Source organism: Malaya genurostris, chromosome 2, assembly GCF_030247185.1.
Source record: "Malaya genurostris strain Urasoe2022 chromosome 2, Malgen_1.1, whole genome shotgun sequence".
Taxonomy (NCBI): Eukaryota; Metazoa; Arthropoda; class Insecta; order Diptera; family Culicidae; genus Malaya; species Malaya genurostris.
In genome coordinates, this window is record NC_080571.1 from 124,169,129 (window position 1) to 124,191,825 (window position 22,697).

The 22,697-nt window shown below is 36.4% G+C and overlaps 1 protein-coding gene across 1 annotated transcript in view; it reads left to right on the forward strand.

The window, feature by feature from the left end:
- The window catches only part of LOC131432365 (neuroligin-4, Y-linked), a 215,616-nt gene extending 194,417 nt beyond the window's left edge, over window positions 1–21,199 (forward strand). Inside the window, exons 9-11 of the mRNA XM_058598598.1 lie at window positions 635–786; window positions 11,215–11,321; window positions 11,452–21,199. Coding sequence (XP_058454581.1) covers window positions 635–786; window positions 11,215–11,321; window positions 11,452–12,287 — 1,095 coding nt within the window. The 3' untranslated portion in view covers window positions 12,288–21,199. The remainder of the gene's footprint in view (window positions 1–634; window positions 787–11,214; window positions 11,322–11,451) is intronic.
- Window positions 21,200–22,697: the final 1,498 nt, after the last annotated feature.

The window sequence follows — 22,697 nt, forward strand, 5'->3', positions numbered from 1 at the left end:
AATTGGAGCCGAACATGTGATAAATACAACAATAACAGCAAAAGTAAAAAAAAAATCTACACGAATCCATTCAATAGCTCAATGGATCGCATATTTTTTTCCATCGATTTTTAATTTGATTTGGCACATTGTCAATTTTGGAACGCAAATACAATCAAGAGCATTATTGTGTATTTGCCAAGTCTGAAGTCAACTGAACTGCATGCTGTTCCTCTAATCGGATTTAATTTACCTCCGAGTATCGAATCAAACTGTAGATGGCAAACCTAGCGTGTTTTTTAAACCACGGAACAATGCTCGCCTTTATAATAGTGTGTACCATTAGGAATTGGGTGGCATTTGTTGTGTTCAGTCGCCGACATGTCCCGGAGCCATTTTACTCTATCAGCGCATCGCTGGCCGTTGCTTGGGCTTCCGAGATCGTACGTTGGACTATGACAAACGTTGAAAATCACTGAATATTTGAAGCTAACAACCGAAAACAGAACAACCTAACGCGGATGAGCGAACTAGGCAAATAAATACACAGTGGAAGGGAATATATAAAACTCTGTTTGTTATCGGAATTTAGGAACGTAGAAATTTCTATGTACACATTTTCACATCATCTCGTGCATTTTTATCTCTCTTCCAGCGACAAGGCTGCATTCATGGGGAAGACCTGCCGTATCTATTCGGAGCACCGCTCGTCGGAGGATTCAACCACTTCACCAGAAACTACACGAAATCCGAAATTGCGCTGTCGGAAGCGGTCATGATCTACTGGTCCAACTTTATCCGCACCGGGTAGGTACTCTTGGAAAAGTTATGGGTTTGTCAATTTTTATTTTCACGATTCCCATTTAATACGGCGCTTTGAATCATCCGGGAACTTGTGGGCTAGCAGAACACATGGACAAATGGAATTTATGCATTCATACGGATATATTCCGAGGTGATTTGTACGGTCACATATCTGTGGTGAATCAAACGACTAGCTATTATGGATGGTCAAAAACCGGTTATCAATTTTATTGGTTTCTGATGATGAATTTTCAGGCGATACTATCCACGTTATATTGAGAATATTTTTTTTTTCTGATTACCATGCTTTCACACGGGCAGTGCTAGCTGATGTTCCCGAAAGCATGAAAGGCACTGAAATTCATGAAATACTTGGTTGTTTATTCAAATCGTAAATTGCCACAGCATGCAATGAGACAAGTTTGCATCAGACAACGTGTGGGACACTTTAAACTTTGGTAAAGATTTCTCTGCAGCTATGCTGAAAACTTTTCTAAAATATTTGACTTTGTAAATCTTTCCTTCTCAAAATCTCCTATTTCGTACTGGTGCAGTCTCGTTAAAATGTGTTGCTACATTTTTTGCTCAACGACTCTTTTCCTTTAGTTAGAATATCTCCAGAAATATATAAAAAATCATGCCCGGTTTCTTCTGTTCAATTAGGTTGACAGAAGGGTACAAGTCCCATCTCTGGAGTAACATTTTTGTAGTTTGTATTTCACAATTCTGTTCCAACTTGTTTACCTCGTTAGATACTGATCAAATTTAAAGTTCTTCATTGAATTTCGCGAATGTTGTGGAAGCATTGAATCCTTTTCCTAATATTTTTTTTTCCACTGGTAAAGGTGGTGGGGTAAAAATATAATTTAAATTAAGTTAAGGATAAGTTCTCAGTTATATCGATTGAATATTATTTTAATATTGGACTTTTTTAACACTCCAAATACCAAGCCCGAAAAAAAAATTGGAACGGAAACTTTGAGCTGTCATAGCTCAGCTGTTTTTCAACGTATCTCAATAAATTTTACACCCTCGAATATTGTACAGTTCGTAGATTATTTTAAGTATATCATTATTGACAATCGGTTAGGAAAAATCAATGAAAAAGTTTTTTTTCTGTACGCACAAAATATGCCCTACCTGCATTTGCGCGGCACCAGCATTGTGAATAGAATTTTGAGAACTTCAACTTTCTCGCGTCATAACTTTGTTGTTAGTCAACCGATCTTCGAAATTTTTTCACCAATGGAATAATACTAGTTTCAGAAATAAAATGCACTAAAACATACGTAAAATAGAGTTGTCTACCTAAAGTTATAGAGAAAACTGTAAACAGAAGACCACAAAAAAGATGGGATTTTTTACAATGGTCGTAAATATCTCCGAATTCGAAGCGATGACCTATATGTTTCTATATATCATTGTATTGCAAATAAAACCAGTTACAAATACGGCTAAACTAGCAATTTTTTATATTCAAAAACATCTAAAAATAAAATAAACACTAAAAAGTTTCAAATTTTAGTTATTTTTACAAAATGCTTAGAAATTAAAGCGGTGACATACACTTTTTATACACTTAATTATTGTTATTAATACTCACGATTATTTATAACAATTTAAACTCAATGTTCTTAAGGAGAATCTAAAAACAAACGGCATAAATACAGAAATTTTCAAATTTTTTTGCCTTTCTCATATGGAAAGGTTATGCAATCACTGTGAAAACCGACTTTCGAACCGAAACACAGAGGGCCGAGTGTCATATTCCATTCGACTCAGTTCCTCGAGTACGCAAAATGTTTGTATGTGTGTGTGTATGTATGTATTAATGTATGTAAATTTTTTTGTGCTCACTTTGCTCAGAGATGGCTGAACCGATTTTTAAATATTTAGATTCAAACGGAAGGTCTTGTAACCCCGTATAAAGTTTCTGAATTTTATCCGATTCCGACTTCCGGTTCCGGAATTACAGGATGATATGTGCAAAAAAATGAAAATAAGTGCACTAACTTTTCTCAGAGATAGCTAAACCGATTCTCACAAACTTAGATTCAAATGAAAGGTATAAATGTCTTATACAAGGTTCCTGAATTTCATTTCGATTCAACTTCCGGTTCCGGAACTACAAGGTGATTAGTATAAAAATTACAATTTCTTATTATTTCATTACTTTGCTCAGAGATGGCATGGCAGATTTAACCAAAATTTGGTTCAAATGAAAGGTCTCATAGTCCTATATAAAACTCCAAAGTTCCATCAGAATGGCGAAACAAAAAAACATAAATAAATTTCTAGACTAACCGCGTGACTATTCCAATCGGTAATAATTATCAGTGGACAAATAAAGTAAACCGGTTCTGGCTATCCTGATTCCCGGTTTCCGATTCCGAAAGCACCGGAAAAAGTGTTCATTTATTTCAAAATGAATCTCACTCACTTTCCTCATTTATGGATTGACAAATTTTCACAAATGAATATAAGTTCAAATGAAAAGTCTCGTAGTCCCATATTGAATTCCTGAATTTCAGCCGACACCATGTTGCGGAATTACAGGGTGAAGATTATTAAAATATTTATACCGTTACTAAAAGCGCTAAGTAAAACACGTTAACTCAAAGCAAAGCAAAGTCCTGGCATTACATTCCTTTTGTGGAATTTGGCCTTTCTGTTTCAACAGACTTCGCAGCCGATTCTTAGTGTACAGAATCATTGCATGGCTAGTACTATGGATCCTACTGACACTAAGAATCCTTCCAGGTCGGGGCTCGAACATACGACAACTGGCTTGTAAGACCAGTGTCCTATGCATTGAACCGCCAACCCGGGCTAACGTTAAATCAACTTACCTCAAAACTAGTCCAATCGATAGTCATTGTCAGTAGACGACCAAACAAATTGATGACGGCTTTTCTGATTCCCGGTTTTCGATTACGGATGGATATCGTGACTATAGACTCGGAAATGGATCCCAGTCACTTTTCTCGAACCGACTTCAATTGTACCGGTTCCCGGACTCCTGTTTCGGAAGTACCTGCAATAGTGGAACTCACTTCGTTTTCTCAGAAATGGTCTTATCGATCTTAGAACTGCTTTACTCTGTAGGTTATACTAGTTTATGATGAGAAAGGCATCATTAAACCACTAGTTCAAGTACTACTTATTGTACAAAGCCATCGCAAAAATTAGGAATTTCCGTTTTATCTAAAAACTAAAAATCTATTGGTGAAATTCAAATTATGAGTCTCCAAGAATTATAGTTTCTATTGATTGCAAAAGATAGAAGTATGAAAACATATTTTGATACAATAAAATCTCAATTTACGCGAAATTTAATTTACGCACCCACGACTTTGCGCGTAAATTGAGGTTAGAGTGTATACTGAAACGTTGAAGGCATAACAGAAATTTTAAAATTTCCGATCCTGCACTGATTACTTAGAATCTACGGAAATGTTGGACAAATTCAAAATTGTAGTAGATATCAATTAAGTTTGTTTTATATGTACATAAAAATTATTTGGATCTATGTGTTCATTCTTTAGTACACCACAAAAATCGAAAAAAAATCGAAGCCTCAATTTTTGAGTAAACTGCAAATAAATTGATTTCAAAATATAAAACATTATAAATTATATTAGTCAATAACGTAACTGTTCTGGCTTGAAATTTTTAGGCAATTTATTTCCGCTGATAGAAATTGAATGTATTTCTAAGAATTTTTTTAGTTGTTTTGAGAGAATATATAATTTTATTCATCAAAACAATCTTTATGATAATGATTCTAACAATTTAGAGCAAAAAATGTACAAGTCATCGCTTTCAGATTTGATTTATACGTTAATTTTTTTTTTTTTTGTAATATTTCTCAATATTTACATTCACACTGTATATTTTCAGGTTGTTTTTGGTGGAGAAAAAACGTCAGCTTAGCATAAATTGTAGCTGGGTTGACTAGCAATCGAATAATATATGAAACATACAGATCATCGCTTTGAATCCAGAGATATTTACGACCATTGTAAAAAATCCCATCTTTTTTGTGGTTTTCTGTTTACAGTTTTCTCTATAACTTTAAGTAGACAACTCTATTTTACGTATGTTTTAGTGCATTTTATTTCTGAAACTAGTACCATTCCAATGGTGAAAAAATTTCGAAGATCGGTTGACTAACAACAAAGTTATGACACGAGAAAGTTGAAGTTCTCAAAATTCTATTCACAATGTTGGTGCCGCACAAATGCAGATAGGGCATATTTTGTGCGTGAAAAAAAACTTGGAACGGGAAAAATCACATTTTTATTGATTTTTCCTAACCGATTGTCAATAATGATATACTTAAAATAATCTACGAACTGTACAAAATTCGAGGGTGTTAGATTTATTTAGATTCGTTGAAAAACAGCTGAGCTATGACAGCTCAAAGTTACCGTTCCAACTTTTTTTGAGGCTTGGTGCTTCGCGTAACTTTTTGAGGCTTGGTATTAGGAGTATTAATATTAAATATAAATAGCGCACAAGGCAATATAAAGTCGGGGTACTACATGTTGCAAGGTATTTTCGAATAATAAAAATAAGCTACTTTTTATTGATGCCTTCCAAGTAGAGTTATTATTTCATTTATTAGAAATTTTCTTCTTAGTCAATTGTTATACATTGGAATAGAGAACTAATCAAGAGCTATTTGCTTTGTACATTTTGCCTTATCTAACATCTAAGACCAGCGTACAATGATGCCAAGGTGGCAAAACCAAACAAAATGTTTTCCTTTGATTCATATGAAACATTACTGCTATTAAGTTTTCCAAGAAATAATGAATCGTTGTTCGAAATTCAGAAATTTTTAAATGAGAAATAAACAATAAAATGTTATTTTAATGAAATTTTAAACACAAAAATTACGGAACTTGAGCAAATTTTGAACGAACAGCATAAAACTGAAATAGAATGTTTATTTAAAATACTGTCTCAATCAGTGTTAGGAAAATCATGATCAAAATTTCAAATACCTCCCCACTATTGATCCACTTATCAACCATCCTACGCACATTGAACATTTTCAGAAAGGTTCGGTTTTTGCTTATCGGCGGCAATTCATTCATCATGTATTCTGCAAACGTTTGAGATACAACGACTATGAAAATACATTTCCCGAAAATCTTATGTTCGAGAATTATATCGGACATATTCAATGTACGAAATTTTTTCTCAAATATCATCGAGCAGAATGTTCGCTAGTGAACTTTTCACATCTGATTAATTGCCATATGGAATCAGCTTCAGTTAGGATCGCGTTTGCAAAAAATCAGTACTGAACTTTTCTGCAATAAGTTTTCTGATTGATGATTTTTTGTTCAAAAATCTCACATTTTGACTCGTCACGATATCTATTATCGAAGCATTTATGATTCTCATGAATGTTTCAAGCAATGTTTTCTCTGTGATTTTTTTATGTCTCTCGCGAGTAATTATTTTTACAAAGGTAACTCGGTTAAAATATAAATAAAAATATAAAAATATATAAACATATCGGTTAAAATATAAATATAGATATAAATAAACCTGTATTAATAATAATAAAAATTTTATAGAAACGTGCGTTGTTCAAGTAACAGTGAGAAGAGATGTTTTTTTTAAATATCTCAATATTTGATTTGACACATTTACATAATGTAATATTGAAACTGATACTAGAAAAATCATTAAAAGTTTTGGGATGCTTATTTATTTCATGTTTCAAATACAAACAATATCAGTGTTGAATTAATTTCTAGAAATGTCTGGTCGATTTCTTTATATGCTTTCTAGTTTAACACATGAGCTGAAAAATCTCGGGCCTAACAAAGAGAACACATTTGTTTTGGTTCAGCCGTCCTCTCAGATGACGATCATTTTGATTACGGAGTGAAGCGATGAATCCATGTTTCATCCATTGTACCATATCGACTCAAAAAAATCCGGTTTGTTACGTTTAAACATGGCTAAACACTGTTCAGAATCATCAACACGTTCTCGTTTTTGGTCAACAGTGAGCAAACGCGGCACCCACTTTGAACAGAGCTTTCTCATAGTCAAATGCTAATGCAATATAAAGCCAACACGTTCTTTTCATATCTTTACGATGTCAGCTAACTCACGCAACTTCACTTTTCGATCATACAAAACGTGGATTATTTTATGTTTTCTGGTGCTACTGCCTTATTTGGCCGTCCACTGCGTTCTGCATCATCGGTGTCTCTACAACCACGTTTGAAGACAGCAAACCAAAATTTTATTATTGTTCTAATGGAGCGGAGTCTCTATAACACTTTTTAAGCCATTGCACAGTGGGAAAAAACGATCAAAAACGCGACTTTGCTCAATAATTTTATAAAAACAAGCAAATATTTTCAAAATTAGTATTTCTTATGCAAATTTTTCTGTAGAATCGATTTATGATAGAAGATCGGCAAAATTCACAATCATGCCCGTTTTGCTCCAATTCCTCTTTTTTTCTGACTTTACTTTGAAAACTAACTATGAAACTCAGGAAAAAATTCAATTCAACCAATCGGAAGGTATTCCTGACATGCTCATAAGTTAGATAAATGGATTGTTTTAAATAAGATTGACCTCAAACAACTCTATTCTGTTTTACCCCCAGTCATCTTCTTCCATGAATTTACAGAACTGATCGGTGTTTGGACCAATTTTGGTTAAACAAGACATTTCTATGTTTCGCATATAACCTCAAATAATAATTTACAGATAGTGTTCATGATCGCATGCTTCGTGCTACATCGTTTTACCCCAATTTTCCCACAAATATAATTTTATGTTGAATTCAGATTTACAATCCCGAAGCAGATCCATTATGACCTACCAATATTGGTCATATTACGTGCAAAACATCTGTGATCCAATTAAACACAATGAGAATGACAGTACTAGCCTGTTTAAACCGTTTTACCCCAATTTAATTCATAAGTCGTATAAGTCGAAAATCGATTGATATTGTGAAGAAAGACCTAAAAAAAACCTGTTTTAATCCTCCTAGTGGTGTAATGATTCCTTTCTCATATCAATCATACTATCGTATATAATACTGTGGTATTCTGCACAATAATTTTCTTCGATTCTTAAAAGAATAACCGAAATCGGTTTGTTTGACCGTCTACTGATAAAAACTATCAATTGGAAAAGATTCGAGGTCGATTTAGAAAATTTTTTTAGATTTTTCCCCCTTTTCAGAGATTGTATACAATTTTAACCCACTTTACCCTATATTTCCGGATCCGAAAATTTTTTTGCACATTTTACCCCATAACTCCCCAACCGGAAATCGGATCTAAATAATATTCGAACTGAGTCGAATGGTATATGACACTCAGCCCTCCGGGCCTCGGTTCAAAAGACGGTTTTCACAGTGATTGCATAACCTTTCTATATGAGAAAGGCAAAAAGGATAACAAATGAATTCAATGACCGCACGAGTCTTAAGGTTTTGCTGCACATTGAATTCATTTGTAATCCTATTTTCAGGTCTTTCTTCGTAATATCAATAGATTTTCATCAACCGCAATCAGCCTGCTTTCGGTATGCGAGAGGAAGTTTAACCAGAAATACGACTTTTGATATAAATTGGGGTAAAACGGGTTAAACAGGCTAGTACTGTCATTCCTATTGTGTTTAATTGGATCACAGATGTTTTGCACGTAATAGGAACCAATATTGATAGATCGTATTGGATCTTCTTTTGGATTGTAGATCATATTTCAACTGAATATTAAAACTAGAAAAGAAATGGAGTAAAACGGTGCAACGAGTTTTCTGCTGTCAATAAAACTATAAAACTATATGCAATCGATTTGTTAGACTTTTTTACATCGGAAACATTCTATTCGCACTTCTGCAAGCTCTTCGGCTTCATGTTATATAGTTAAGCTTGAATACAATGCAGCATAAAAAGGGAACTTGGGGTAGAATGAACATGATAGCGCTTCGTGCGGTCCTTCTGAATACATGGAATCGATTTTACTGACTATTTTACACCTGTGCTTTGTGGTCAGCTGTATCATGCCTCCAAAAAATCGTCGCCTTTTTGGTCCATTTTTCCCCACTGTGCATTGCTTCGTTTGAACGATATTATTTCCCATCCAGAAGCAGTGTAAAATTAAAATACGAAATTGTTTTTGATCCATTGTACTGAAATAACAGAAGAAGCGTCACTCATAGCACAATAACTCACAAACTAACCAATAGAATATCAAGAAATTTTAACAGCTGTCTTTTAAAGGTGACTGCAATAAACTAGCGCCATCTATCTGTTAGACCCGGGATTTTTCAGCCGATGTGTTATATGATATATTTTCGTGCAAGGTGTTGGTAACTATTTGTGAAGTGACAAATTTTTACATTTTCACACTTTCATATGAATTCATGGATAACGCATATATTTTAAAGTTTAATGCTATTACCAAAAAAATCAACGATGACTTCGAAATTTTATGCCAACCCACCATTTTAGACTACCATACCCTGTTGACGATGAATATTTTGGGTCGTTGTATTCTGAAGAAATAAACTTTTGAAATGTTAACCAGCAAAGCAAAATTATTAGTGTATAATAAAAAAACAAATAGAGCGAAAATCCAATAAATCCAATATTCCAATAAAAACATATTATAAAGGAAATATCTCACTACAAATGAATAGATTATTGTTTTATATAAAATCAAGATGGAAATGTCATATAACTATTTCCCAAAAATTATGATCGGTCGGCGGAGATGAATACGGATCAGGGTCATGTCGCCGAAAGCCATTTCGACGACATGACGTTTCGCCGAAAGTCATTCCGCCGAATGGGCCACTTCGCCGAATGTCATTTCGCCGAAAGGGTCATTTCGCCGATTTCTGCAATTGTTTTAAAATCGTAATGGGAATGGATTTAAAATAAAGACAAATTAAAGATGATAACGTTAACGCCCGTTTTGTTGATCTACAATTGTACTTCTTGAATAAAGATTGATTCATGAACCTCAGAACGGAGTTCCCAAAGAAACTTGTTGACTATTACCCACTAATCATCAAAGCAAATGTTTGTTATATTTTCCATTTACTAAATAAAAAAATATCTAATGCGGCTTCGCCACATCGATTTGATTCGTGTGCCGTCCGACCTCGCTACCGCTTGTTCGGACCTAACTAAATCAAAGAAACCTAGCTTTGAGTAGACCGGCAAACGAGGCGGTTACAGGTTTGTATGCAAGAGGTCGCCGCTTCCGACGGCGGGTCGGCGCGAAATGACCTATTCGGCGAAACGACTTTCGGCGAAATGGCTTTCGGCGCAATGACCCGCTCCCGATGAATACACAATAATCTCCTAAAATTTATACAGGTACATTTAAGTTCAATTACCTAGAAAATGTTTTCAATCTTCTACTTCGTTGTTCGTGAAACCACGTCGATGGCCTTGCTTTAAGTATACATCAACTAAACATTGCCCTTCTTATTCAGAGTACTGATGAAGACGTTCGTTGCTAGCATTGTCGATTCTTATTCATATGCTTCGTTGAATCTAACAGAAAGAACATTATTTACTCAAGCAAAAAGTTAACGATAATTCAAGTACAACATGCTAAAGAACGTAGTGGTACGAAGAACGTAATGGTAACATTTTATGCACCTAGATTACTTCATTTAGTTTTACATAATTTTCATCAATATGTATAAACATATCAGCAATCCGCACAGTATTAGAAAGTTTGAAAAATGCAAAATATTTAATATCTTTCTTCGGTGAGGCAAGATATGACATGCACCCATCAAATCGTAAGCAGTCGTGATAGCTACCGAAGCTTTCTAGGAACAACTTCTCGCTCTCCGGCATTCAATTTAGTTTTGCGTTTCACCACATTCATTCCATATGATCCGTAGCCTTGGCAACGCCTGATATCTAAGCCAACATTCATCTCGACGATGACAAAGCCAGGGCGATTCGCTTTCCTTTCTGAGTGCTTCACCATCCCCACAGCATTAAATCAAGAATATTCGTTCGCAAAACCTCAAAGCTTTCATCAAAGCAAATCCACCAAAAAAAATAACCGAAAAAGGTCCCCACACACACATAACTTATCCGAAACGGACTGCAATCTTTAAATATCACCCTCTCAGCACTTTGTAAGCTTTGCGATTGTGTCCACTATCTAGGGCTGAGAGTTTTGAGAAGTGGATGGTGGAAAAGGGCAACTCTGTTCTATAATTGAAACGTTCCCTAGATTATTCGTTGGGATCGTAGTGGGGTAGCGAAACCACTCGAAGAGGTCATATTTTCTTTTCACCATTTCTGGGAAAATTCATTTAATGAAAATCCTCCCATTTTCAGCTGGGAGGTACGACCGAAATTTCGAGGTGATATTTATCGTTTAAATCTTTTCTAATTCCATACAGAAACCCGAACGAGCAACTCGAAAATGACCACATACGGGACCGGACCCGGTTTAAAAACATCGAATGGACGCCGTACGAAAGCGTGCATAAAAAATTCCTAAATCTAGGTAAGTTTTCGACGACCTTTCATAGATTCAATTATCTGATTGACCGCAGACTGGCGAGTTGTATGGTTGGTTCGTTCAGGCAAGAATCAATGACATTCATGATCTCTTTTTATGATTATTTCTCACCTAGATACGAAACCGAAACTGAAAAATCATTACCGCGCACATCGACTGTCATTTTGGCTCAATCTGGTGCCAGATTTACATAAGCCTGGCGGCGATGATGTGCCCAGCTCACACCACGCGCTCGAGGATGACGAAGAGGAAAACGTACCCGTGCCGACGGTGAAGCCACTTAATCCTCCACTGCGAGACCCAACGACTGCCAATTCCAACTTTTCCCTTTTCACCACACAAGTATTTTCTCTGCTAAATTTTTCCACTTACGGGATTAACAATAGCGCCAGTCGTCACAACGTCCATAAGCCGATTCCGGTGACAGCGGAGTCGTCGGAGGGGTCCGAAGATGACGGGGGTGCTTCACCACAGGAGGACGGTTTCGCCGCTTACAGCACGGCGTTGAGCGTGACGATAGCAATCGGATGTAGTTTGCTGATACTGAATGTTCTTATTTTTGCCGGTGTTTACTATCAACGTGACAAAACGAGGTTAAACGATTCGAGAAATAGCAAGAAACGTAACGAAAACGGTCAGATGCCGAACAATATTTGCGGTGAACTGGAAAGTTTGACCATTCACGCGAAAAGCGACCCGTCAACGATACTGGGACATCACCATGCCTTACAGCATCATCAGATGCCGCCACCGGAGTTTGCCGATCTGCCACAACGGGCACCACCGCCACCGAAGCATATTAAATCGGTTCCGGATGGGACGATACTGTCGCAACATGCGTTACAACTGATCGGTAGCAATTGCGGGACGCTGACGAAAAAGAGCTGCGTCAAGTCCAACTTGACTACCTCCAATCAGGCACAGAATGCGATGGACGAGCTACGAGTGTGACGTTAAGTATCCTTTGCCATCGAGAAGCAATCTCGATGCGAGCACCGGCAGCAGCACCACCATCATCTCCGCCAGCAGGACAAATGCCGAAAGCATCCGTATGCCGAGTATCAGCATTACGAACACCACCACCACCACTACCATCAGCATAACCACCCCGAACTACAAGAGCAGCAGTTGTAATGCAATGCCGGCGCTTCATAGTTTTAAATCCATGATGCCAGGAGTTCGGTACACGAGAAGTGTTATCAATTAATTATTAATTGATGGGCGTACTTAGGTATAAATCAATAATGAATAAAAAAAATTGTGTACATAATACGTATAGGAGATACTGCACTTACACCGACACCGGGCTCACTCATTCACTCCGTCGCTGTCTCTGTAATGACTTTTGCTCGCTCTGTTACGATTTTATACGAAAAAGAACGGAAGGATGTGAATAATAAATTGCACTACTAGCATCTTAACCGGGAAGGGGAGGCTGGAGGTTAGCATCCAGCTCGGAAGGTTTCTGTTTTATTCAAGTGGTGCTTTTTGTTCCCTTCACTTTTTGTATATAAATCGGAATTCCACGATATAATTTATAGCCGGAAAGCAGAGAGAAAAAGAAGTGATTATTAATTGACATGAACCCACTTGGCGAGTGAGATATTCAGCAGTTCAAATTGTTGGCCTTTGCTGCTATGATGTTTTTTTTTTGTTTTTATGTTGAACTGGAGCTTCATTACATGCGTACTGTTGGTTAGAAACCGTTGGCAAGGATCGCGGTAGACCCAACTTTTCCATCTGATTGACGGAAGCCTCATCAACATTCCGACATAGTTGTTTGTATTGAGGAATTAGAACAGCTATCTAATTTATTCACGCTCTTCTGATTTACAAGGCAACGTAAATAAACTCTTCTGATGAATGTATGCATTACATTTATATGACTCGCATGTTTGAACGCGTAGGGTTTTCTTTTACCAACTGGTATATTCACAATTTGTATTGATATTCCTGAGTATGAAAATATTTTTTTAGAAACAAGTTGCTCTCATAACCAGTAAGTATACAGTTCACTCCGAAGGATCACCAGTACAGCTTCATTAGAACTGGAATTGATCAGCAGGAATTGATTTTCTGTAAAACTCTATGTAACAGTTCATTACAAAAATCATTTAAAATTCTGCTTATATTAATCTTGATTTCCGTACCGACTATTTCGGCAATCACGATAGAGCATCTTCGTTCGCTATCCTTTCCTTCTTCGTAATTCGAAGCAGTTACGTGTTCATCCTCGGCAAAAACTTTTCAGGTCTGCTATCGGAATCAGGCTGAGAACTCGGAAGCAATCTAATGATGAAATCTTGATTGCACTGCCGTCTTGATGTTTTATTTTGTAGGAAAAATACGCATGTAATCACGAATGTGCTTATTTCTACCGTCGCAGCCTTTTGCGAAAGGTAACCGAAATCATTTACCTGGACAGTGTATCAAGATCTTACCGAAGGTTAACGGGATACGACCAGGTGAAACACGAATACGATTTTGAATTTGGTAGTGGGGACGGGTATAGCGTGATGGGTAAGTCGATGCCTTTCACGCAGCCCACCTGGGTTCGATTCCCAACCCCTCACATATGGTCGGAAAATTTTTCTGGTCCGAGGAGTCGAATGACCTGAAGGTTAAAACCTCTATAATCGAAATTGAAAAAAATGGGAGTGTACATTGCAAAAACTCGTTTCAATCCACCTAGTTATGCGATGACGTCTTTCTCATATTATTCATATTCTAAAAGATATTACAGAGGGATTCTTCAAAACACTTTGTATTGAATCTTGAATGAAAATAAAAAAAATTGAACACAATCTTCTAGTTCGGAATAAGATTTAATTTCTTTTCGTTTTTCGCTTCATCGCTCTAAAAGACAGTTTGAAATTTGAAAACGCGCTTTACCCTGCAACTCTGAGATCGAAAGTCGATCAAATTTAATAGCAGTTCATTGAACTGTAGGTCCTTTTATTCAAGTCGAAGTATGCGAAAATCGGTTTATGTATTTTTGCGAGAATGGAGTGAGTTCCAATTGTTGGAATTTTTGACCACTACTACGGGAACTATATAGCCGAAATCGGATCTTTTGATAAGCAACTAACATAAACTAAAAGTTGAACTTTTCCGATTTTTGCATCGTAACTTTATATGACGGTATGATATTTTAAACATACTTTACCTTACAATTTAGAAACCGGAAGTCGGATTAATTAGCAATACACTGCAGAACCTTTAAATTGAGCCTACGTTTGTGAAAATCGCTCCAGACATCGCTGATAAAATTAAGTGAGTATATTTTTTCGATAAACATTATATCAGGTGTACAACTTTGCTTCCACCTTTTTCTCCAAAATTAAAAACTTTATTGCGAAAAAGTGCTTACAGATGTATTTTTCAAAGTATAGTCCGTCGCTAGCGACAACTTTCTCCCATCTTTCCGGCAATTTTCGGATCCCGGCTCGAAAAAAGGAGTCATCTTTTGTCACTATCCAAGAAGCAATCCATTTTTCCAACTCTTCGAAGGATTGAAAATGTTGTTCTGCCAGGCCGTGTGTCATCGAACGGAATAGGTGGAAGTCAGAAGGGGCGACATCTGGGGAATACGGCGGGTGGAACAATACATCCCATTTCAGCATTTCCAGGTACTTTTTGACCACTTTTGCGACGTGAGGCCGAGCATTGTCGTGCTGGAAGATGACTTTGTCATGTCGCTCTTGATATTGTGGCCGCTTTTCTTTTAGCGCGCAACTAAGGCGCATCAGTTGCGTTCGGTAGCGATCTCCTGTGATGATTTCACACGGTTTTAAGAATGCCCGGGCTTTCCCCATGATTTTCTGCGTTTAGGATTATCGTATCGAACCCACTTTTCATCACCGGTTACGATTCGATGTAAAAACCCCTTACGATTTTGTCTTTGAAACAGTTGCTCACATACAAATAGACGGCGCTCGATGTCCCTCGGTTTCAACTCGTACGGCACCCAATTCCCTTCTTTCTGAATCATGCTCAGGGCCTTGAGACGTTTTGAAATGGCTTGCTGGCTCACTCCCAACGATTCGGCTCTCTTGGGTTTGGCACGATTGTTCATCAAGCAATGCTTCTAGTTGTTCATCTTTGAAGGTTTTTTCTCTTTCACCACCATGTTTGTCTTCGACATCGAAATCACCATTTTAAAAACGTTGAAACCACTCCCGACACGTTCTTTTTCTTAGAGCAGCATCACCGTAAGTTTCTGAGAGCATTCGATGCGCTTCAGCTGCATTTTTCTTTCGAATTGTAACAGAAAAGTAAAACTTCCCGCAAATGGCTAGAATTGGGCACATAAACAGACATTTTCGAGCGTGAATATTACGAAAACAAGAACAACTGTCACTGAAACGGCGATGACAATTCGTTAGGCACTGTACACACTCACTCTAAAGACATTATCATCTATGTATTTTGACCAGCCTCAGCCGGTCCAACAACCGGAAAACGGGGCGGAAGCAAAGTTGTACACCTGAAAACCTGAAAAGAAATTTCATTTCGTTAGTCGAGCCGACAGAAGCTAAATACGGTCACCGATTCAAAAATAATGTTATGTTAAATTTGAATTGCTTCGAATTCTATATTAACTATATTGCTTACTACATTCAAAATAAACCGAACTTTTTCTAAATAAGAGATACTTTCGATTTGCAATAGAATGAATATTTGGACGTTCCCAATTTAATGTCCATGTAAAAATCGTTATGCTGGAAAAATCTCGCACTTTCTCTGTGCTCTCTGGAAAATTCATGGTTTTCGTCTGTCCGTCATTGATGTATTCAGAATCGTTTCTAAAACACGCATACCACTCATGAACACATGGCCATTTCCACATATATTACCCTGTAATTTCGGAACCGGAAGACAAATCGAAATAAATTCAGACATTATATGGAATCTTAACACCTTTCATTTCAATTTGAGTTTGAGAAAATTTGATATGAGTGAAGCTAGTGCACATATTCTGGAACTGGAAATCATATTCAAATAAAACCAGCAATCTTTTTTTTCTCTCCGCGAAAAGTGGATGTTACATACACTGGAACCTCAATAATCTAACTACAATTATAAGCAAAGTATATTTGGTTGACTAAGGAAATCCGTAAGAGATATTCCAAGATCCAAGAAATACTTGGAATACTGTCCATAAGGACTACACTGTGTCACAGCAAGAACTACATCGGCTAATGTGTGTTTTTTGTTTGCTGTTCATATTTTTGGAGCTACACATTGCTTACTTGTCTATTTATAGCTGTTTCAGGTATGTTCTAAGTCATCCAAGAACTTCGGTGAAAGAAGGTCTTAAGATCTTCACGAGCAAACAGCAGCTTATGTATAATTTTTCAATGCTGCTTATAGTCGAGGAACTACATATTGCTTACTTGTCTAGTCTGATCTGTTTCAAAAATATTTTCAGTCATCTAAGAACTGCTGTGAGCCAAGAGTATGGAACGTGAAGATTAAGTGCGTTACTGTATTTTGCTATTCTGATAGATCTACGCCATCCAAAAACTTCCATGAAGCTCAGGTAAGATCTATCAGAACAGCAAAATACACTAACGAAATTAATCTTCACGTTCCATACTCGTTTCATTTCACAATAAGCCTATTAATTGCATGTGGTATCACGAGTACGAAGCGACGACAATAAGTTCGTTTTTGCACTTTGTCATGGTGATAGATCTTAAGGTCTGAACTCCAGATAGTTTTTGGGCGAACTAGCACTTCTTTATAATTCATCACAATGATCCCATGAATTCAATATGATACCACGAGTATGGACCACAAAAAATATATTCACTATTGTCATCGGTTTTGTTGGTAGATCTTAAGGCCTATATTCCAAGGAGGTTTTGGATGGACAAGAACACAGACATTATCACAGTATGTCAATTTGCTGAATATAGTACTACGAGCATATACCGCACTCAAAAGTCATACAAAAGCCTCCAGTCACGCGTTTTTAATTTAATTTCTTTTTTTCACAGAATTCCTGGATACCTATGACCTTGACAAGATTTTATGAACAAAACAATTCCGTTTCACATTTCATAATGTTCAATTCACTGAAGTATGTTGGATTGTTTTGTATACATTTGAATAAAATTTTCCTTCATTATGCAATAACTGTTTTTACGCAATTGTCGCGTAAATTGAAAAAAAAAGAAGTTTTTTTTCAAATCAAACGCATAAAAAAGGCGCGTAAATTCAATTCGTATAAATTTAGTTCGCGTAATTTGGGATTTTAGTATACATACATTCACAATAGAGTGCCAATATTTAGGTTCAAATGAAATTGTTCAAATTGGTACTTTCAAATAAAGGGCTTTTTGGTCAATTGGTTTCTCGTCAAAACATTTATTTTTCGTTAAAGGCCAACTTTGTTAAAGGCTTCATTACCTTCGAAATGTTGGCCTTTAACGAAAAATAAATGTTTTGACGAGATACCAAATGACCAAAAAGCCATATCTTTATTTGAAACAACATTAATTGAACGCTTCCGCCACAAATAAATTGGTACTGTTCAAATGATTTGGCAACTTAAAATAGTCTCTATTCAAAATTTAAGACTAATCGGACATGGGTAAGTGCTACCACATCGCCGCCAAAGTTTGAATATTTATATTGTTGAAAAATCATCAAAGGGAAGAGTAGATACGAAAAACTTGCTTACGAAATCGATGTCTTGAAAATACATAATGTGTTGATTTTTAAATAAACGAGATTTCTGAAAGCCACCTTCGTACTAAATTAGACAGTCATCCAAACGAAGTTTAAATCGTATCTAAATTATTTGGACAAAAGCTCTTGGATATAGTTTGATGGTACATGATTTCTTTTTCCAACTAAAGCACCATCCGGATGGAAAATAAATGCACCACCCTATTAAAATACCAGATATAAATTATTAATCGTGAAGGTCCAAGAAAATTTTAAGTAATATAGGCAAGGATGGCTTTTATCGTATCAAAGAACGTTCACTGGCAACTCTTCAATGATTGAATCAGTGCCATACAAGAGAAACGGAAATCATCGCAACAACAAAAACCTGACATGGCTCACATGGCACGCTGCTGTGGGGATCCTCTCTGAAGCAACAAACGGTCGCCTATTCTCGTTTCGCGATTCGATTCTATAATGGAAGTTGATAATTGCGATAGAATCATTTTACTATTCCCGCTTATTCTAACTATGTACATATAATCTTTGTATAAGTTGTATCTATGAAAATAGCTGTAAATGCTCCCCACAAGCGTTTTGAAATATTGCAACCTAGTATGAGAATCATCAAGTAGAATCATCGATTCGATTTTCTGCGATAATTGTGAACTTGCGATTCTCTCTTGGGAAATTCCAGCAACGATCATTATCAGACTGTAAATTTTTTTTAAGAACATGAAATACTCAGAGTATGAAGTTGAGCGAAGAAATGTAGCAAAATTCTCTCACGGTTCATGCATTGATAGACTCGAGTTCTTATAGCATCTTCTATCGGATTGAAAATGTTGTATACAATATAGATAGCAATATAGCAGCTTCAGTCAAATTTTCGGCAATCACCAACACTGACTACAGGGAACAATTATTCAGCAATTAAAAACTCTAGCCTGATCTCAATTGAAAACTTTCGCATTGCCTGTGTCTGGCATAACAAAAAATCGATTTTTGAAATGTCACTCACTGTAGAGTTTGTCATAAAATGTTCACCTCTAATTTTTAGAAGCAGTAGTATCATAACATTCCTAGAGCATTCCTAGATGAACACGGTTGAGTGATGCCACATGGAAGACAAAGTTTGAAAATATTCAGTTCAGAAATTTTCGAATGGACTGTTTTTAAGGTGCTAGATCATTTTAATACTACCGTTAAAAAAATTTAATATGACCTCAAATGGTGGCACATAGTGTGCATTCTCGACAAAATTATTCGAAAGGTTTGAAACTCGACCCATCGGACCTGGAAAGTCGGTTTTCACATTGATTGCGTATCCTTTCTGTAAGAGAAAGGCAAACAGATTTTTAATAAATGTTTAGCATTTTCTCAAAAAGAAATCTCATTACATAAGGCCAAGAAATACCTGGCATGGTATGGCCAATCACGACAACAAAGTACGGAGGCAATCCATCCTTTATTGAAAAGTCTTGTCAAGTTACATCGAGGAAATTGTTTACACTAGAGTTGAATCCAATTTAGATTGATTCGAAAGAAATACAAAAAGTCCATCAAACGACCATAACTCAATTTGTAAACCTTTCGAAGCACGAAGCCTAATTTCGTTCGACCAGCAGCCGCCATCGTGAAACTGAGGCGCCATGATGCGAAAAAAAATTCCACTTCGATAAGAAAAAATCATTGTGCCAAATTGGCTATGCCGGTAAGGTGAAGAGAAATAAACAAATTTTCAACTCAACCTGCTTACTGAGAAGTTTTTTCCATACTGCTCTTCTGCTCCTTTTCCTGAATATTTTACATTAGCAGAAAAGGCTACACAACAGCAGCTTGGCGCTGAATTTCCCCCGGTAAGTTTCGATTTTTCTCTCTACTTTCCTCCCTCACTGTACTGCTGGCATGGATCGAGTTGCTCATTGTTATCGGATAGAATGATTGATGATGGTATGTTTTCGGTAAAAGTATTAAATATAGGACCAAACGACGTCATAAATATTAGGAAATTATAATAAGAATAATTATAGTAATACCAAAACTAACAATAATTATAATGATTATTAACCTTCTGTACATAATGAACTTCTTCTTACGATGTAAGTATGAAAGGCATAAAAGCTAGACATGATGTTCGATGCAATTGAACAGAGGTGTAGTAAAATGGAATGATTTAGTAAACTGTTTCTGTGATGACAATGACGAGAGGATTATCTGCAATTCTCCGGCCGGATCATATTGTGTTTTTCTGTTATGCGTAATTTAAGGATAAACTTTTTTCTCATTGTAAAATGATTAATTAGAATCGGCTCAGTGTTCGAAGGCACTGAGAGCATGGATGAAAATCGTATCGTACAAATTAGGACACTTTGATTAGGGTAGCAGTGAATGCCGGAAAGTTTCCTCTTTGTTTGACGGCACAGCTCTCACATAAAAATTTAGATGAAAAATTTTAATCGTGTTATGCACAATAAAACCTATCAATCAAGATTCGGTTCCCAAGAGACGAAAAGGTGCAAACTTTTGAGTGAATTCAACGGAGCGACTGTATATTTGTTAATTTATTGTTTAGTCTAAACTTTAGAGCATTTCTTAAGACTGAAACTCAAATGTGGGAAAGTATTTTAATTGAAAGCAAAAGAAATGTAATTTAATATAATAAGAGACGAAAAAGCAGGCAAACTTCATTAGAATAATGAGAAAAACACAAACACTACGAAAAAAGAAGAAAGTTAAGTTCTTCCTTCGGGTGGAACCAGTCCCCCCTTTTAACTGTAAGTAGCTACTAATGAAAGAAGAGCGAAGGAAAACTTCTCTTGAAACTTATTTCTCCCATTTTCCGCTGGAGTGAAATTCTTGAGAATTGGCAAAGCCGAAAAAATGTTCACATAAGTGAAGTAGGATTGATACAATCTGCTGGATCCAGAAAAAGAGAGAAGCACAAAAAGACAAAAACCAGATTCCACAGAATTAAAACTGGATGAAATTAAACCAAACCCTGTATCTGTATATAGCACAGACCCTAATGAGCTAATTGGAGCTAATGAAAGCAAACAACCACACCCACACAACTGAGAAGGAAATTGAAAATGTTAAACCAATTGAAACAATTCTAGTATGTATGATGAGACTAACACACTCAAATTGACAAAGAGTTATTTGAAAAATAAAATCATTGAAAGAAATCATCCTCCGTTTTGCAATAAATCCGAACCAGCCAGAAGGAAACTCGTTCTGTGGATTCACATTTACCTGATTTAATTATTCGATCGGCTCGTCTAGCTTCCTGTGAGCGTCGATGCGGGATTGTGCCGTAGGCATTGCAGAACCAAAGAATCGAACTGTTCGTTCGTACAATGGTAAGTAATTATCATAATGTGCCCTCTATTGAATTCCGTTCGTTATTGAAGAAGGACGAGGTATTCCGAATACTCACTCCTAGAATATTGCTTCAACTAGACACAGAGGGAGTTGATTTGAGAAGTATCTATCGTTATTGCCTTTTCCGCTTTGTATGTTGATCTGGTTAAAGCGCAAATACCTTATGGAGGCTTGCTAACTGTTTTTTTTTTCACATGCGGCTTAGAACATTTAAAGGAATATCTGTAATCTGACTTTGTTATGTATGTTGTTTTCCTTTTTTTAAATTCTATGATGATATGATGCTTGGGAGATTTGTCTTCGCACAGTTGTCTTTCCACATGTATCGCATTTCGTTCAATTGATGTGATACGCGATGAGAACATAGATCTATGAATTAATCATATAAATTCTTTAGATACGACGCCTTATAGAGCATCAACAAAAAATTATTCAATATTGCCACACTGTGTTGATCCAATGGAATGTTCAAATGAATAGTATGAATAAAATATTATCTACTTAGTAGAACCAGTGTACGAGGACCAATAATAGAATTCAGGTACACAGCGCACCAGCAGGTTTTCTTACCAGCGTTGCACCTTTTTCTAGAGAATTTTTACTACGTTGGACAAACTTTTCTATCTTCTAGAGCAAAAAAGTAAAATCTAAATAACCCATTGACCTGATAGTGACGTTATATCACATATCGTACTTATTAGAGATGGGTTTTTTGAACCCGATACTGAACCGTACCCGATTGAAAACAAGAAAATATTACCCGCATCCGACCCAAACCCGAAAAAACTTTCAAAGTCGGATTCGAATACCCGAAACATGACTAAATTTTTGTGCCCGTACCAGTTCAAAATTTAAAAAAAAATGATTTTGTAGTAATAAGCGAAACATCAGTTGGAAAGCATCGCTTTGATTGATCAATCTCAACAAAAACAGAACCATGAAAGAAGGGTTCATCGATTAGTTTTTTTCAATGTGAAATAAAACACACATTTTGTGAAAGTTAATCGTGAGTTTTTAATGTATATAATAGGTTGGATCATGGTAATTATGTTTGAAACCGCGGCTCTGTTCACAGGCTCTCATTGGCACATCAGAGTTTTGGATGACTTTTTCCAGAGCTATGACTTAAATTACAGCAAGATACTCCGCGTAAAGCATTCGTATACACTTTACTTTTCAAAAAATCCCAAAAATAATAACCAAGAGGAGTCAGACACTCGATCTAGACGGCCAATTTGTTCACATGAGAATTTCTCGAAATTATGCGGTTCGGGAATTGATCTGTGGGCCATTGTCCCGTCT